Raw genomic sequence first — 18,498 nt, 5'->3', positions numbered from 1 at the left:
TGATGATGGCTACGAATCAGAGAAAGGAAATGGAGGAGAGAGAAAGTTTAGTGACATTGAGATTGAGGGTGTGGAAGAAAAAGAAGAAGTTGATGATGTGATAATGGATGATTGGGAAGAAATAGAAAGAAAGGATTTTGAGGAGATTCTTGGGAATTAACTACAACTCTACAAGGCAGGGTTATGTTAGGTTGGTATTTAATGTTGATTGTGAAAAATGAGAGCAAAAATGGATGGAAGTGATTAAGTGGGTGTGTTGCAATATTGTGGACTTCTATTTTTTATTTTTTATTTAAAGAAGATTTGGTATAGAATTAAATTTGATGAATAATGATTATGTGATTCTTTTTATTTGATTTGTTGGAGCTTTCTCTATTGTGAGTAGTATAGTCTCATCTTATTAGTACATACATTTGTTATTGGCTATGCGTGAAATAAATGTGTTAATTTTTTTGGGTTTTAATGATAATATGACATGTGAGTTACTACTAATACATGAAAACAATTTGTGAGTTTTTGTAAAGTAATGAATATAAAGTGATAATATAGTCCCGTTGTTATTTTACGTTGATAACAAGTTAAGTTAAATTGTACGAACAATATCTCGCATATGAGCTTGAGACCAATTAGAACTTGTTAAGCATAAGGATCCTATTCAAGCTAAGTCAAGCTCTATAACTAAAACTCGAATATAAAGTTGTAGTTAAAAGAATAATACTTCAACAACTTACATGTTCTTTTATAGCTTTTGAAATTTTAATACCTTTAAAAAATTACTAAAAGCATAAAGTCTCTTTTTCTTATGTTTGATGTATAACAATTTGACTAAATTTGAGCGTACCATACATGTATTCAGTCGAGTATTCTTCTAATAATTTTTAATGTTTATCATTATCTTAATTTTCAGATTATATGTATGATTTCCGTTCTATTCGAATTACAATTTCATATAGCAATTGTAGGGGTTTTTCCAACATTTCGTGTGTGTAGAGAGAGCTACAAGGACAAATGATGTACATAAAAGATCCCAAATACCACTTCCTAAAATTTTAACCAACTAAACTAGTTAAAAATATTAGGTCATCAAACTTTCCTTCATAATTGGGATGTTACTTTATAATTGGAGTATCACCAAAAGTGATCTTACATTCACTAAAGGGAAATATTTGTAATCATGTTTTAGATAATCTTTTGGTTAGCGGGCACAAACTATTGTATATAATCAATACATATTGAATTTCAAATGAGTACAAGTTATAATTCTTAGCTCAATTGTGTACGGTGCAATTTATTTCTGTTCGCCTCAATCAAGCAAAATTTAATGGTAAAACATAACTAGAGGTCTGTTCTCTCCAACTTATTTTCATTTCAGTTCAATTCAAATCAATTCAGTTCAATTCAATCAATTCAGTTCAGCTTTGGACAATACTTTTACTCTCACATATCAATATTCATTTCAGTTCAGTTCAATTCAATTCAATTCCGTTCAATTTAGTTCAGTTCAGTTCAATTCCGTTCAATTCAGTTAAATTTCGTTCAATTCAGTTAAATTTCGTTCAATTCAACTGTTTTATGCCGAATAGAGCAAACCCTTAATACTCAAACGAAAAAATAAGTCCAAAAGAACTTAACGTCGCCCAACAGGCCAACACCGACGGATCATTGGTTTTATAGTTTTTGGTTTTAAACTACTCCTAGTTAGGTCTGTGATTCTTGCTCAGTTGCTCACTATACCAAATTACCAATACGGAAATTATAACTCCACTACAAAAGGCGCTTGATCAATTTAGTTTTTGTTCTCCACTCTAGATCTCATCTTCAAAAATAAATTACACCAAACTGAAAATTTCCATTTCCTTCTCCATATTTCAACATCAATGGCGGACGAATAAACTCAATCTAAGCTCAAACTTTCTACTATTTATTCTGCAACTTCTTGAGAAATAGTCGAAAATGGGAGTAGTAATCGATAGCGAAGTATGGAAGCTAAATCCGTCAGTTTTTATCTTCATAATCGTCGCTTCATTCTTATCGATTTTCGTCTTACCTCACTTCTCTAATCGAACGACGTCGTCAATTTCCGACGTAAATGCGGTTTCATCTTCTTTCTCCTTCATCAGTTTCCAACGAAAATTCCTCTTCTTCTATTCTCTCTCCTCAGGTATATTGCTCTTAATTTTCTCATTGAGAGGTTTAATTTATCAATTTATTAGTTTCTAATCAAAATCACAGTGCTTAATTGTTGATAATTTTCGTGATCAGTGTTGGAAGGTTTATCATTGGTGTATGGAGAGTTTGAAATGGTAGATATTGGACTCACAAAGCAGCAGATGATAGTTTTGCTATCTGCTGGATGTTTAGCTTCGCTTATTTTTGGTACTTTCTTAGGCATGATTTCTGATGCTATGTAAGTTTTTTACTGTTTTTATGATTATTATCTTTTGAGGTTTATAATTGTATTCAGTTTTCATTTCTTGTGTTATGTTCTGTTTTTCTGCCTACATTCGCTTAGCTTGTGTTCAAGTAGGGAGAATTTTTTTTTGAAAATGAACATTATTCGGCGAATGTATGAAAACTATATGTTGTGTCTTGTGTGTTTTATCTGTTGTTATGTGGTGATTAGAGGTCCATTATTTGGTGATCAAAGTGCAGTGAATTTTATCACAAAATGTACTAGAATTTGGATTGGGCAAAGAAGAGAGAAAAACGAAAGATAGAAGAGGACTGACTTATTATTAGCTTGATCAAGGAGTTGCGGAAAGCAATGCCTCTTTTAACATTTATCTGTTGTTATGTCGTGATTAGAGGTCCATCATTTGGTGATCAGAGTGCACTGTGTTTCATCACAAAATGTACTAGAATTAGAGAATTGTGATCATCAAATTTTTCTGAGTGCTTAGATTTGGCAAAAAAGAGAGAAAAAGGAAAGAAAGAAGAGGAGTGACTTATAATTAGCTTGATCAAGGAGGTGCAGAAAGCAATGCCTCCTTTGCGGAGGACATTTATTCTGAAATGTGGACATGAAGTTAATTGGCTGATCAATAGAAAGTTACTCAGAGATCAAAATAGTAGTAATCACAATTTAGGTTCAGGAGTCAGGACCTGGATAATCCTATGAACGAACTTTTTTTTAGGAAAGTTGAACCGAATTAATTGGGAAGTCATGTCATATAAGGTTATTTAATGTTGGAAACAGGCTGGGTGAATGGTTCATCCCTCCCCCAATCTTCGTTTTACTTTTTTCGAAGCATGCTATACTGGACTAGTTTTATCTTTTCTCATGTTTATTCAAAATCTCTGGCTGTGGTCTGTGAAAGGGTTTCTACATCAAGTTGACCTTAGATTTAGTTTCCTTGCAGATCTTACTTCCTGGAAATGTACCTAAGTAACCCATCACCAAGAGCATCTATATCTAATAGTTGGAAAGGAAAAAGCTAATGTTTAAAGGTGATTTTCAAATTAATTGTGTGAAATCCGATTCTAGGTTAGAATGCCTGATTTGGATTAAAGATAAATTGCTGTTCAATTTTATAGCTAGGTTGAACCAGCTTTAATTGGTATTTTACTTTTACAAAGAACCTCGTGGTTTGAGTTATATGAAATACCTATGCTGCTGCTTCCAATCATACTAAACTCTGCAAGTTGATATGCCAAACTCCTTGTGCATAACCCTGTGCTATACATGTTATTGTGCCTAGTGCTTTAACCAACTTTTTTTTAAAGAATGTGCACAGTGTCAAGTAGTCTTTTTCTTACTAAATGCGGAATTTAGAATGATACCATGCTATAGGAAAATCTTGAAAATTGAGATTTCAGCTCTTGAATATCAATTTAAGTGCTTCTTTTTGAAAAATGTGATGCTTGTATGAGTTGCAGAGGCCACAAGAAATTTTGTCTTCTATTTTCCATCCTACATTTGATCATGGGTGTGTGGAAAACACTTGCAGCTCATCCTACTGTATGGATAGCCAACATCTGCTTGTCTCTTGCCAGCTCCATATTTTCGTTCAGTTTTGAAACTTGGATGGTGCTTGAACATGACAAGGTGTGTGCAGCTGTAATTCATTAGTGTATTCATGTTTGAACACTTGATTTATCTTGCTGCTTAGTGTTAATCGTGAATTCACGTGTCTTAATTTATGGAGCAGTCAATCATTCTCCATTTCCCTGGATTCTTTGTTAAATCATTGGTTTTCTTATGTTATATGCTTTGTAGTAAAACTTTACTTAATTCATCTACTTCTTTCTATCTTTCTCCTTTATCTTTCCTATTTTCTAAATAAATTTATCTAATAATCCTTTTACATCTTTGATGCAGCAAGGGTACAGGCAAGATGCATTGAATGATACATTTTGGTTAATGATTTTTTCTGAGTCAGCATCTTTAATTGCAAGCCAAGTTCTTGGAAATTGGGCACTTGGCTATGGTTCAAAGAGTTTAATTTCTCCGTCAGTCATAACAATGCTCTTGGCAACTATCAATCTTGCTTTGACCGCCAGAGGATGGTCAGAATCTCCAGCAAGGAGAAGACTTAAGGAGCACAGAGCAGAGTTTTTTGCATATATATTTGGTGGTAAGATTAATCATTCTTGATGATTGTGCGGCAAAACATGGCTGCTTCAAGTATTAGATGATTTAAAATTAATTAAGTTGTGAAAATCTATATAATGTTCTGATGTCTTGCTGTCTTGGCTTAAAAAAAGAGAGAGTAATCTAGGAGCATGGATTGAATGAAATTGTAGACTTTGTACTTTGTATGGAACAACTTATAAGGGCCAAAATCTGTGCATGCATTTGTTGATTTTGTGTTTGCAATGCTTAGTTTTTGGTAAACAGCAAAGATTTGCAATTAAATAGATGTTAGAGGCACTATGATGAAGAGAATTGAAAATATAAACAGTATGACTGAGACAAAATTGAAATTCTGCCCTATTCCAGGAGTAGCATATATATAAGAAATGGTAGTAGTATTTCTGACTAGTGACGATTCTAGTTGAGATTGGATCAACTATATGGTTTTATGCACTGTTGCTGTAGTATTGAACAAGGAAAGGTCCAGCTAGTTCTTTTGTGTCCCTCCTTAGTCCTTACCCTTTCTTATCTTCATCTCTCCGATTTGCTTTTCTGGTCATTTTGCAACTTTGGCTTTATCTAAGCTGTTTGAACATGGAGATCTTTTATTAAAAAGAAATGATGCAAATTAGACAGTGTGTCAGACTTGAATTGGAGACAGCATGCAATGGCTTCCTGTCTATTAGTTGTTTAGATAGTAATAGGATGCTGTGACATCATACTTATGTGACCGAAAAGTCGAGCATTATAGCTAGTGCTTTAGCGCCACTTGTGATCCAGTGTTGCTACCTCCGAGCCTTGTTTTGAAAGTTTAACATTCAAAAATCATCATGAAAATTAGGTGAAACAATCAACCAGGGGACGCATATATCACCATATATATTAACAGCTGCGTTATGGACTGGTGATCATGATATCTTCTGGCATTTAAAATAGACTTGCGTATGATATCTATCATATTTAAGGTAAGAGATTTGGCGTTTGAAAATAGATGGGCCTATCATGCTGATCTTTATGGCTGGGACATATTGGTCACTTAGTGATCTTATCATTATCTAGAGGGTCGCTGTTGTTGTACTTGAATTCATTTTCTAAATATATACTTTTAAGGGTATTTCTCATGGTTAATTCACTATAATTGATCTACAGATAAACGGATATGGCTTTTGGGATGTGCCCAAGCTTGTCTTCACTTCTCTGTTGCTGTATTCTGGATATTGTGGGCACCAACTATAGTGGTACATTTTTGCTGATTCTGTTTATGATATCTACTAGAGAATAGTGAATTATGTACCTGTTACTTCTCTTGTAAGGCTATATCAAATAAATGATTCATATGGCTAGAAAATATGTTCTATGAATGGGAAACTTTCCTTTGAGGGTTTGGGGCCAGCGTAGTACTGCTGGACCTGTTCAGCCTGGCTTTCCAGGGTTTAGTTACTCTTCCTCCCACCTCATGCAATATATATGTATCCCTTTTCTTTCTTTTGGGTCAATTTATTCGACTCTATGACATTAGCTTACTTACCTTTTTGTTTTTTTAGGCTGATGGGCGTGAAGTACAATTAGGGTTGATAATTCCATGTTTGCTGGGTGCAAGGATGCTAGGGAGCACAGTCCTTCCTTGGACCTTAAGTGGATTACTATCACTTCGCATTGAAGATTACCTGTTGTATGAATTCATCAGTGCTGGGATTCTCCTGTCTATTGTAGCTTATGATTACCAGGTATAGATTAATTTCTGCTACAAGAGGAATTAGAGGATAATTATGGATCTAGCTTTTGTGCTTTCTGATTCTAAAAAAGATGCTAAGACAACTTGCAATGTGTTTATTTTACAGGAAATAGGAGTTTTGGTTGCGCTTTTTTGCTTATTCCAGGCTGTTGCTGGCCTAATATTGCCATCACTTTCAAGGCTAAGGACCATGTATATCTCTTCCTCCCTTTCTCTCCTCAAACACATGGCATACTCTAGACTAGTACTTCATGTCACTTATATTTTGAATTTCTCTTAGGAACATCTCTATGTTTGGGAGATTTTGAAGTTGGTATATCTGCCTTTTTCGTTATGATGTCTTGTACTCTTAGTTTCTCAAAATTTCAATTTAGTGCCCCTATCCCAAACGTGTATTGGTTTTTGGCAACATAATATATCATGCTTTATGTTTTGAGATAATTTCGCCTTGCTTGTAACATGCTGACAAAATCATTAAAAAAAACAAATGAAGAAGGGAAAATTATGCTTCTCACGCACACATAGAACAAGCACAACCAAGACTCTGAGCTTATTCATTTAATGTTTTATGCAGATATAATATCAAACTAGTAGCAAATATCCTCTTTTGGAAGTCTTGACATTTGGTACTACTAGTTTTTATTTTACTTAAAAGACCATAGAGCAATCTAGGCGAGCAGTCTGAATTCTTGCGAAAATTAGTATTAGTCTCTAAGTGTGCTCATTTTCCTCCCAAATTATGATATTTGTCTATACTGGACGAGTTATCACAATGGTTTGAATGCCGCAGGTATGTTCCAAATGAGTTCCGAGCTGGGATGATAAGCTTGTCTCTGGCTCCAGCAAATGCTGCTATCCTGTGTGTTCTAATCCAGGTAAATGTTTTTAATAGTACTGAAAGCTGTTTCTGTCTTTCTGACATCAAGTCTCTTATACTTTTGCAAATTGAATATGTGGTGCTATGTTTTAATTTGTGATTTTCGGTCTTTGACATACTCAGTTCACATGCAGTGACATTGACAGTACAATTTAACATTCGTTAGCAGATGTTTAGTTGATTATTCATTTCATAAGTCGGGAACCCTACTTTTTTCATATTGGTTACACCTTTTTGAGTTGGGTGTGCTTAGCATGGAATTCACAAATAAGTATTTTCTTAAACTTAGAGGTTTTCCGATTTGTTGAACCCATTCAGTTGGCTCATTGTCGATGCAACTTGCCGTTAGGGATGTATGACACTATGAGTACCGAGTCCTATGGTAACAACTTTGTTTCTGTTAGAATTTCCAAGTTTCAGGGTCCTAAGTGGCTCTGCACATTGAAACCTTGTGCTCCGGATTGTACGAAGCTCTGTTTCCTAGATAATAACTATCTACTCATTTCCTATTTTCTTTTGTATTGGTAAACATGTAAAGTAAATAATGAGCTAGGAGTTCCATTTCATTAGATTTTTTTATTCTCTCTTTCTCTTTTCTGACGGGTGCAGCAGGACAAAGTATTCCTGTGGGTTTTCTTTATAAATTATGAAAACAAAGGTGTGCATTTAACATGATGTGCAAGCCAAGGCCAAGAGCAAGGCATGTTTAAGATTTCTTTGAAACTTATGCTTTGTTGTTATGCAGGGTGGTTATTACAAGAACATCTATAATTCTAGTATTGCAGCCTTTGCTGCTCTGGGCCTGTTCTTGGCAGCGGGTTGCATGCACCTGTTGAAGAATTTAGGCAAACAGCCTCACCAGAGTTGGCACAAACAATGATCCTAGCCTCGCCATTGAAGGTTGGTAATTGCACCGGAAAGACAATCTGGTTTTATGAAAACTTGATGCTGATTATAATGTAAAAATAGCCGAACATCCTGCAATTCTAGTACTCTCATCAAGTTCAGAAGTTAAAACATCATGAGGTGATGGAAATTCTAATTGAATTTTGCAGTTTGCACCCTGGAACAGGCATTCTGCTGGTTTAGCCAAAGTATGTGGCAACGAACTGGAACTACCAGCTCGTCAGGGGTTTACCAATTCTTTACAAAAGATAGGTGTTTACTGCTTATAGATAGTACTACGTAGGATGACCTTTTGTTTCTCCTTTTATTAACTTATATGAAGTATATATCTCCATTTTTGCTGTAGCTGGTGCACAACAATCATAATTTTAATCGAGATTATATGTACTAGTTGTTGATGTTTTGACATTTCGCCAATGGTTATCAGGAAGCTAAATGAAATTATCTGAAAGATACAGTTGTTTGCAGAATAAGAACGAAAAACTTTGTTGCAAATTACAGAAAATAAGTACATTCTTGTATAAATTGATCCAAGTATCCATTTGTATGAGTTCGTAAGTACAAAATTGAGTGTTGAATAAATACCTGTATGGGACAAATATCCCTCTACCTTCCTAACTACAAGTCTACAACATACTCTATTCTTGTTGTTCTTGATCTCTGATCCACTTCGTTGCCACCCATTTTTCGCCTTTGATGACCGGGCAACTTCCATGTAATGAAGTCTGTAAACCAACAACGACCATGTTAAAAGACGCCTAGCCAGAAACTGCAAGTTGGCAACTCATGCAGATTGAGGGGCACATGAAAATCAACGCTCCCACCATAACAAATTACTTGTTACATTAGCTTCATTGACATAAATTGGAAGAAAAAAAGTAAAACTAGAGAGACAAAAAGTGAGTGCATCGTGCATTGGTGAGGGGTCTCAACTTTAGAGAAAAATTAGAGAGAAAAACACTTGCCAAATATTCTATCTAACAAGTAAATTGAGATGGCGAAAAAGGAAGTAGCAACTAAATTGAGATCAAGTATATAATTGTTGCACTTACTCTTCTATTTGGCTGGATAGAAAATAATTTCATGAAAAAATATTAATAAATTTGGCATTGCACCATTGGGAGAACTATTTCCTACCTTCTAAAAAAAACCAATGTTTTTTACCATCTACCATTTTTTGAATTTTTGATAACAACCATAATTATCTCAACCCCCCCCCCCCCCCCACCCCCTATTCAGGGTGTTAACAAAATGTCCAAAAAAGCACTCTCATAGATGAACAAAGTGCCACGTGGCGAATAACTGTTCTCCATTGCATCTATCATATCCCTCATCTAGCAAATAATTTTTCATGCTAACAACAAAACCATGGTCACGGCAGGGGAAGTAAATGTCGCATCTTAATTCGCTGCACAATAAAGTTGATTGATGATCCGTCCTAAGGTGTATATAAACAAGGGCACTTTCAAGGTTTAGATCTACTTAAAGCTCATATGATTAGTTAAATGTCAATTAGGTATCTAAAATGCTAACTTCACATGCTTGTCGGTAATCTGGTGGTCAATTTCTCATAACAGTTATCATGTGAAAATAAACTTACAGGATCAATACTTCCATTTACGAACAATGAGTAAAACAGAAGTCCATCTCCTCTGCGTGGCTTCACTTTCAAACCAATGCACTCTTTAAAATCATAATTGAAATCTAAGTCGTCATTCTGCAGAAAATAAAAATGTAAGAAAAGCTAAAACTACAAGTCAGCAGAAAGCAAGAATGGAATAATATAGTACTTCCTCGTCCTACCTCGTAAGGAAACATAGTTTCTCCACCTTCTTCAACATCGGATAGATAAAGCAAGAAAGAAGCAACCTGCAGCAAGGCTAATAAATAAGTTAACTCCCAAGTACTCGCAAAAAAATAAGATGCAGTTGAAAACAAGGAAAATCAATGGGAATAGCATGATCACCACCCTTCCCTTGGATGCTTGGAGCTTCAAACAAGTCAACATGGCGATTTATGCAAGACTTGTCCTCTTGCTTTTAGCAATCAATCGATAAGGCAATAACTTGATTTCGCCTTTCTTGTTGAAGTAAAAGGGAAATCATATAGAATTCTACTAAAAAAATCTAGGCATGCTTGAGTTTACGTGGAGACACTGGTATAAAAAAATGCTAGTTAAGTTGTTGCTTGAGATGATCTACTCGATTGTCTTTGCCATACCCTTTGACTTCTCTGTGGACCATATTCAGAAGGATTGAATGCATCATAATGAGAATTATACTTTTGTCCAACCTCGTAATGTAGGACATTGTATGCCTGAAACATGGTGATATGGTTGGATTAGACAATAGCAGAGTTTACCTGAAACGAAAGATTAACTACCGTAATTATAAAAACAGCAATCAATTGCATACAACGACTATGTAGAAGCTGAAGGAGAGAAATGTTGACGGACTTTATCAACCGCAAATTATGGCAACGGACTACATGAGCAGGCAACAGTATCATAACTGAACAAGGCCACCTCTCACTCTAGCCCTTGTTTATATGGAGTAGATGATTTGATCGTCATAGGTCAATCAATATGTATTAAACAACATCATGTTCATTGGGCAATCATACTAGGTCTACAAGATATTCAACTCCGAAGGTAACCACTTATAGCATGAATGAAACACCAAGCTATGGTCCAGACATTGGAATAATTCAACAAATTAGACAGGTGTTTAGTTCACACCCTAAGCTACAGAACTCATAACCACTATCAAGTCAACCTGGCAATTACAAGTCATTTTGTGCAAAACTCTACATGTAAGGACTGCAAACATCAAAGCATTTAATATGATATTAAGACACAGCTTTCTCACATAGAAGGTGATGCAACAAAAACTTAAAAGCTTGCATCTTGTCTCTAACTGCTGGCTTTACTCCATTGGAGTTTGGGGCATTGGATTTTTTTTTCTATCCAATCAACTGATGCAGTTAAGATAGGCAGTCCTTTTCAATTTTCATTTCATATGCATTTGCTTTCTATAGTGTGCTTTGGAAGAGGTTATCTCAACCGCAGGAACAGGCAAAGCTAGGAGACATAATATTGAATAGCAATGAAAGGGAGCTACCAGGCTTAACTCAAGCAATATATTAATTTAGCCAGTAGAACTAAAGGATTGAATGCAAGGAATACCTCCCCATTTGCCCTGGGAATCATGGTGGCCCTTGCAATTTTCTCATCAATAAAATCCAAAATCCCAGTTTTGTCTTCATCCGCACTAATAAACATGCCAGAACTGGTAAGAAACATAGTACAGCACAAACTTGAGTATACATACAGTAAATTTAAATCCATTTACAAATACAAGCACTGCAGACACAAGCCATAGTATATTTGATCGATATACATGCAATCATAACTCAATGTAAAATTGCTTCCATTTTTGTTAAACAGAAAGCAAAGTATTGTGATCATAAACAACTATCCCAGATCACATATATGCATCTAGCATCAAACCTTGTTCTGACTCCCTGAGTACTCTCCATCGTTTCTCCCTTTCTTAAAGCCAACCTCGATGGTCGGAGTTGTGCCTTTGCTATATTAATAATACTTTCACATTGCTCTGCAGTAGCGAAGTTAGAAAAGTATAGTGCACGTGGCCTCCAACTCAAGACCTGCACAAGAAAGACGAATTACATAAACACACAGGTAAAGGGGTCCCAATTTGATTTCACCATACACAAACTTTTGTGTTGTGGTTTCTGTTGATAAAAAGGTCAGAGATCTAACAGGGTGCAGGGTAAAGCACTTTGATCACATAACATTAAGAAACAGGAGGCACAAGGACAGAGGATCAACGAAATTACTGGAGTATCTGATGTATCGTTGGAAAAAAAGAAGATATGGCATCAGAACTCAATCTATTACTATGATAATCTATGAGCCTCTTCCCAATAATGTATACTCCCTCTATCCACAAGCAACAACTTGCTACTATCTAAGAATTCCTCAAATTGTAAACTTAGCGCAGTGATCTTTCTTGTAGACCCTTCATATATTTCATAATTAAAACATCTTATTTCCATTCACTCATTCAAAATTTAGGAAAGACCATATTTAAATATTTTATACATATTCATTGCCAAAGAGAGAAACAAAAATCCTACACATACTCTCTCCTCCAAAACAAATTTTTAATTTCTTAGCAAAGAAATTGAGGGAGTATTTACTAATAAAAAGCACCACCTAAATTATTCATGCATTCAACATAATGGATCTTGACCTTTAATTCTAGATTCTAATCTTCTTTCCGTCTCCTGCATGGCTACATTCTAGTTCGTTGGATCACCTACAGAAGTTCCACTTTATTCAAGCATCTTAAACAACTAACAAATAGATTTGTTGACCCAATTTAACATCCAAGTTTCAACAAGTACATCAGGTTCCTCGCCGCTGAATCTTTGAAACAGAACTACTGAAACAAAAAACTACTGTAACACACAAAGCCTTGTGTCATGGAGTAAAGGCAAACTTGAATACGGATATAATCACAAGTTAATCCCTGGCATACATCAATTTGATCCAATACAGCTAGTTAAGCAAAACTATCGTATTACACCAACTTTGTGGATTCAATGAGTTAAAACTAAACTACTCACCCCTTCGCGAACTAATTAAGCAAAATTTTAATGATAATAGTTTCTCCAAATATCCTTATCATCTATCAAATCATCGATTAGTTAATTCACTGACTAAAGAATTCTTCAATTTAGATAGCTCGCATTAAAAAGCAAATCTCATATTAGAAAAAAAATCAAATATTTCAACATTCAGGTATCTTCAACGAGTCTCTCTTACTTCCAAAGACTGCTCGATGCTTCCGAATTCATAAATACATACATGCAGCACAGTATTCAACAAAAAATCAGGTTAAATTTAACATTAGAATTGTCTGTCAATTCGGAAGCTGAATCTTATTGTGCGTTTTCCTAATCACTTAAGAGCATCACAGAAACGAAAATTTCAGTAAAAGCAAATTAATTCCATTCATTTTTGCAATCTGACCTAGTTTTCCATTTCCTGTTCATCAAATAGAAAATAAAAAACTATAGTTTATCATTACATTATCTAACTCAACCTACAAAAAAATTATCATATATTTCCCGCCGTCTTCAATTCCACAATGATATTTGATCTAATTAGTGATAGATTGAAGATGAGAGAGAAAAAAAAAACCTGAAAAGGAATGGAAGTTATAGAATCGTCGCCGGACTCTCCAGAAGGCACAAGATCAAGTGCTGCTACATCTTCAACATCCGTCGATTCAAGCATCCTCTGTCTCAGTCCAGCACTCGATGAAACCTTCAATCAAATCAATTCATCAGAAACATATAAAAATCACTCAAAAAAACAGCGAAAATCAAAGAAGAGAGAGAAAATTACGATTACCTGAAAAATTAAAGTACAAGAGAAAAATCCGACGATGAAGAAGAAGAAACAGAGGAAAAATACAGCCGGTAACCCTAAATTTCGACCGGCGCTCCAATTTCCTCTTCCTTTAACTTTCATTTGATCAAATTGATCCACAAATCAACCGTTTTTTTCTTGTTTGCAGAAATTTGAACTTCGAAAATTGAAATCGAAATTCTTCTCTCTTTTGTGGTTGAAGTAGCTAAAAGTGATGAAATTTGAAAAATCTGTCAAGAAATGTTAGAGAGAGAGTGTAATTGCCAAGGCAGAGAACGCGGCAACATCGGTTGAGACTGGTGTGATTTAAAAACAGCAAGTTTGGGAGAAAATGGAATTGAAATTGGATTGCCTGAATATCATTTTATTACAAATTTACAAGTGTGATGTGTGAAGTGTGTAGACCAGTACGAGGCAAAGACGGTGTGTGTGTCTAAAACTCAATTATTATTTATTATCCGCAATACTGTTTTCTCCGTACTACTATTGACTCTTGTCTCACAAATCGATATATGCTCTTGCTAGTTAAATCAAGTTTAGCAAGATCTTCAGCTTTAATGATTCTACAGGAGTGTCTGATGTACAAGTTTTATCCTACATTGAGTACATTGAGATTTCGTTTGGTTTGACGTAAAATATTTTCAGTATAAAAATAATTTTCATAGAAAATAATTTATAATGAAAGATATATATCAAAATTAGTTTTTTGTTGTTTGGTTCCATATAAGAAAAATAATGAAATGAAAGGGAAAATAAGAAGATAGTGAGAGGCGTGTACAAAAGGGAAGAGGAAAAGGAAGGAAAACAGTCATCTGTCATTGGAGAGCAATTTTACTTTAAGGAAAAATGGTTTTACACTCATTTTCAAACGAAACAATGTAAAATTGCAAATAGAGGAAAACAGTTTTCCAGGAAAATGTATTATCCCCTATCGAACGGAGCTTCAGTAGACTTAGGTGTACTGTGAGTATCGTACATTTAAGACTATTTTTTTTTCTCATTGTTCTATGAATAAAAAAAAAATTTTAATGAGTAAATGAGCAAAAGCTTGTTTTAATCATACCACGCACATAATGTAGTAGATATGTGAGTGTATTTTCTTTTTAAAATAGACTGATTTTGAACTCAATTTTCTTAAAACCCACATTTTCCGATTTGTATTTAAATTAAGATGTATTCCTCAAACTTATAGCATTTTAAGATTAATTTTTTCAAACTTCTGTTAAAACTCATTACATGATTATGTTGACGACTTTGCATTTGATGCGCACAAAATTGTCAAGTTAACTTTGCTTGCGTATATGGTCTGTGATAGAATTTGCATATACCATATTTTAAACTTTTAGGATTTAATGTCATAATAATTAATAACTATGATGCCTGATATGGTTTATGAAATGTAGCCTTTACCAATGAAGGCTCTAGTTAATCCTCTATTTTATGCTCATTACATTATAAGCAAGAAGATTAAATAACAAATCATAGGCAACTAATTTTTTTATCACGAGTATATGGAGAACAATTTTTTTTGTATCTTTAGTTATTATTGGATTTGCTAACTCAATCCCTCTTTTATCTATTTAAGTAAATTTTAACGAACAACTTTTATACTTCCTCCGTACTATATACAATATAGGTGATACGTTGGTATTGCAAGGTGATGTTAAAGGATGGGAAGCTAGGATTTGGTGGGATTGTATGGGAAGCTAGGATTTGGTGGGATTGTTCGAGATGAAGTGGGTGAGGTGATGTTAGCCACCTGTGCCATGCATGAGGGAGAATGCGGAGTTGATATTGCGGAAGCTTTGGCGGCACGTCATGCTATGAAGACGGCAGTTGAAGCCGGACTATGTAATGTAGTGTTGTAAAGTACATGTTTGAAGCTTATCTCGCATCTGAAAAAAGGAGTGAAGGAAAACAATAGTTTCGGCTTTATTGTATCGGATATTTTATATTTTGGTAGTTTATGCTTATCTTTATCTTTTAATCATATTCGTAGGGATGGTAATAGGGTGGCTCATAAACTAGCCCAGTTGACTAAAGAGTCTATGGAAATGAGAGTGTGGATTGAGGAAGTTCCAAACGAGGTTTGGACCATTGTAAACTCTGATTTGACGTCTATGAATGAGTAGGTGTGTAGTGTTTCTCCGTAAAAAAAAAATTGATGTTAATTAAAGGAAAAATATGTCTTAAATAGCACATTTAGTAACAAATTATTTGGGCAATGGGGATACGATGCTTTTTCTATGGGATAAAAAAGCAATTCATACAAGACTAACAATTGGAGTGTTCTTACACCGCCACATTAAGGAGACAATATCTATTCAGTGGTGGGCATGGGGCAACCCTTTTGTCTCATCTCTTTTGACTTTTGAGTATCTAAAGCTATAAATATACAGTTTTTCACTTTCCCTATCACTAACTCTTGCATGTCATCAACTGTATCTATGATCTAGTCAATATCCTCTATGACCCAAATTATTCAATTTCAAGACAAACAAATTCTAATTATCAATTCGTTTTAGAATTTTATTACCAATTAATTTTAAACATCTTCGACTTATACTTTTAACGATAATTTTTTACTCAATTTATCATGGTGTCTTCGTGTCTATTACACTATAAAATAAATAGGTAGAAAATAATGCAAATATTTTAAGACGTTACTGCATATTCTATTAGATTTTTAAGAAAATTGGGAGTATATATTACTTTTAAATTGTATAACATCATTATTAATTTTAGAGAACGTATTGTGTCGGACTCGTCCGACCATAATCTTTGGTCGGACGATTTTCAGGTGGTTCCAATTTTTTTTCAGTTAGTCTTAATTTTTTTTTTCAGGTAGTCTTCATTTTTTTCAGGTAGTCTTCATTTTTTTTTCAGGTAGTCTTCATTTTGTTTTCAGTTAGTCTTCTTTTTTTTTCAGTTGGTTTTTCTACTTCAGTTAGACTTACTTTGGGTTTCAGTTGGTCTTTATTCTTTTTCAGGTAGTCTTCATTTTTTTTCAGGTAGTCTTCATTCTTTTTCAGGTAGTCTTCATTTTTTTTCAGGTAGTCCAACTGGAAAAAAAACAAAGTTTAACTGAAAGAAAACAAAGTCCAACTGAAAGAAAACAAAGTCCAACTGAAAAGAAAATAAAACACTAACCTCTGTTTTCTCTCACTTTCTCCTTCTTCTTCATTCCTCTTCTGCCGGCTTAACAAAATTGTACGTACAAGTAACCCACTGTATATTATTTTCGTTGCAAGTTTGCAATAGAAGACTTAGAAGTTTTGGTGCAAGCTGCACCTTACAGCAAAACGATGATGATGAATGATGATGTTTCAGGATTCTCTCTCTTAACAAACCCAAATCTCTGTCTTCTTCTCCTTTCTCTCTCCTCTCTTCTTCTTCTTCTTTCTTCGCTCGATCTTTGGTCACCTCTACCATGGATGACCTTACTGCTGATTCTCCATGGATGCTGTTCAAAGACGACTTATGTTTGAAGATGACCTTACTGCTGATTCTACCAAAAACATCACAATTTTGTTTTCAGCAAAGCAAGGGAAGTTTCAGTGAAGAAGAAGGAGAGAAAATGGATCTGTAGCTTTGGATATTTTGAACCTTCTTTTCCTTTTTCTTTTTAATCTTTCTTTTGTCCTTTGCTGTATATTATAGTACTGGGGCATTGGGCTCAGCCCGTCTGATGAGAATATTGGGTCAGACGGTCTGACCCAATACTTTCACTTAATTTTAAGAAAAAGATGGTTGATGTTTAAAAAGTTTACCCTGGAAAATTCACAATAGATGGTTGATGTTTGAAAAGTTTGCCTTGGAAAATTCACAATAGACCATTTGAGAAAGAACAAAGTCTGAATCCAATTGAGCACAATTAGGAAATGGCTAACGACATATCGCAAGAGTGTATAATATGCATAAACTTGAATTCAAAAGTTTTGAAAATTCTACTTGTAAAAGTTGAGAAATTAGAAAATTGATTTATAAAATTATTACTTCACACCAATAAAAACTAATTTACTTTGTTTTTGCCACTACCACGTATTTCTTCATAATTCATCTCTACTTATACCATCCTAAACAAATTATCATATTTTAGTTACTTCATTTTTAGTAAGTCAATTGATTATTTTCTCTACTTAAGGAGCTTTTTTGTAATTAAACATTGTTTCTTTGGACCGAATCAAACTAAAGTGAACCAAACTAGATTAAACAGCAACACAACCCACATAGTAATCATGTACTCCCTTCAGTCTTTATTAATAACCCTTTTTTTGCACAAAGTTTTAGGATAAACAATGTTATGGGACTTAGAAAGAAAGAGAAACTATTATTTTATATTAAAGTTGAATGTATCTGTGATGGAAAATTAGTGATCTCATTCCAAAAATAGAAACAAAAGAAATGAGTAAGCTAATAAGGGACGTCCCAAAAAAGAATACGAGTAAACTAATAAAGACGGGAGTCCGGAGGTAATAACCGTGTAAAGCTCATGCTAGTAAATGTGGCACTTTGAGCATATTCCAATTTTAGTCTATTTGACAGGATTGCATGTAAATTATTTTGCTATGCCTTGTAAAATTACGTACTATCTGCTGGGACTGGGAGGCCAACGTATTGTGCCGTGCCCAAAATGATGCTGGCAGGCTGGCAGCACAAAACGCTAACTTTAGCATAAGAAAGAAACATATTTACATATGGAGAAAATAAAGCTTCTTCAGTTCTACTCTTTCAAAAAGCTAGATATTCTAATGAAAGATGCACCAAAAAGAGTAAAATATTCCAACCTCGGAATAAAAAGTGATATGAACTGATGGAAGTGTTAATAAATTTGTGATGCTCCATCCTATCATTATCAGCAAAAGCACAAAGGCTTTGCAGCTAACGTATGATCGATGTGGCCACCAAATGCTAAAAGAAGAGGAATTCCCCATATATAATGATCGTAG

General features: G+C 34.5%; 2 protein-coding genes across 6 annotated transcripts; one reads left to right on the top strand and one right to left on the bottom strand.

Annotated features, from left to right (window-relative positions):
• The first annotated feature begins 1,721 nt into the window (after positions 1-1,721).
• On the top strand, positions 1,722-8,499 carry LOC104894920 (uncharacterized). Of its 2 annotated transcripts, XM_057395450.1 has the most exons (9): positions 1,723-2,161; positions 2,263-2,407; positions 3,877-4,045; positions 4,319-4,574; positions 5,723-5,811; positions 6,118-6,300; positions 6,415-6,500; positions 7,099-7,183; positions 7,931-8,499. In XM_057395450.1, the coding sequence occupies exons 1-9, from the start codon at positions 1,954-1,956 to the stop codon at positions 8,063-8,065; spliced, it is 1,356 nt and encodes a 451-aa protein (XP_057251433.1). In that variant the 5' UTR covers positions 1,723-1,953; the 3' UTR covers positions 8,066-8,499. The 2 variants fall into 2 exon arrangements, with proteins under 2 accessions (XP_057251434.1, XP_057251433.1); XM_057395451.1 differs by lacking the exons at positions 7,099-7,183; positions 7,931-8,499 and adding an exon at positions 6,883-7,092 and having other exon boundaries at positions 1,722-2,161.
• An 87-nt stretch (positions 8,500-8,586) lies between these two features.
• Positions 8,587-17,188, bottom strand: LOC104894919 (probable prolyl 4-hydroxylase 9). Of its 4 annotated transcripts, XM_057395452.1 has the most exons (9): positions 16,700-17,183; positions 13,532-16,611; positions 13,319-13,444; positions 11,600-11,757; positions 11,276-11,378; positions 10,312-10,407; positions 9,895-9,960; positions 9,692-9,808; positions 8,587-8,816 (listed from the first exon to the last, which is right to left on the bottom strand). In XM_057395452.1, the coding sequence occupies exons 2-9, from the start codon at positions 13,649-13,651 to the stop codon at positions 8,730-8,732; spliced, it is 873 nt and encodes a 290-aa protein (XP_057251435.1). In that variant the 5' UTR covers positions 13,652-16,611; positions 16,700-17,183; the 3' UTR covers positions 8,587-8,729. The 4 variants fall into 4 exon arrangements, with proteins under 4 accessions (XP_057251435.1, XP_048502203.1, XP_010679584.1 ...); XM_048646246.2 differs by having other exon boundaries at positions 11,276-11,360; positions 13,532-17,186; XM_010681282.4 differs by having other exon boundaries at positions 13,532-17,183.
• Positions 17,189-18,498: the final 1,310 nt, after the last annotated feature.

The sequence above is a fragment of the Beta vulgaris genome, chromosome 6, assembly GCF_026745355.1.
Source record: "Beta vulgaris subsp. vulgaris cultivar EL10 chromosome 6, EL10.2, whole genome shotgun sequence".
NCBI lineage: Eukaryota > Viridiplantae > Streptophyta > Magnoliopsida > Caryophyllales > Amaranthaceae > Beta > Beta vulgaris.
This window is presented reverse-complemented; position numbering and strand designations above follow the sequence as displayed.

Coding starts and splice junctions, on each gene's coding strand:
- LOC104894920 (XM_057395450.1), top strand. CDS start 1,954: ATGGGAGTAGTAATCGATAGCGAAGTATGGAAGCTAAATCCGTCAGTT. Junction 2,408..3,876: donor GGCATGATTTCTGATGCTAT/GTAAGTTTTTTA, acceptor TATGAGTTGCAG/AGGCCACAAGAAATTTTGTC. Junction 4,575..5,722: donor TTTTGCATATATATTTGGTG/GTAAGATTAATC, acceptor ATTGATCTACAG/ATAAACGGATATGGCTTTTG.
- LOC104894919 (XM_010681282.4), bottom strand. CDS start 13,651: ATGAAAGTTAAAGGAAGAGGAAATTGGAGCGCCGGTCGAAATTTAGGG. Junction 13,445..13,531: donor CTTGTACTTTAATTTTTCAG/GTAATCGTAATT, acceptor ATTTGATTGAAG/GTTTCATCGAGTGCTGGACT. Junction 10,408..11,275: donor TTCCCAGGGCAAATGGGGAG/GTATTCCTTGCA, acceptor ACCATGTTTCAG/GCATACAATGTCCTACATTA.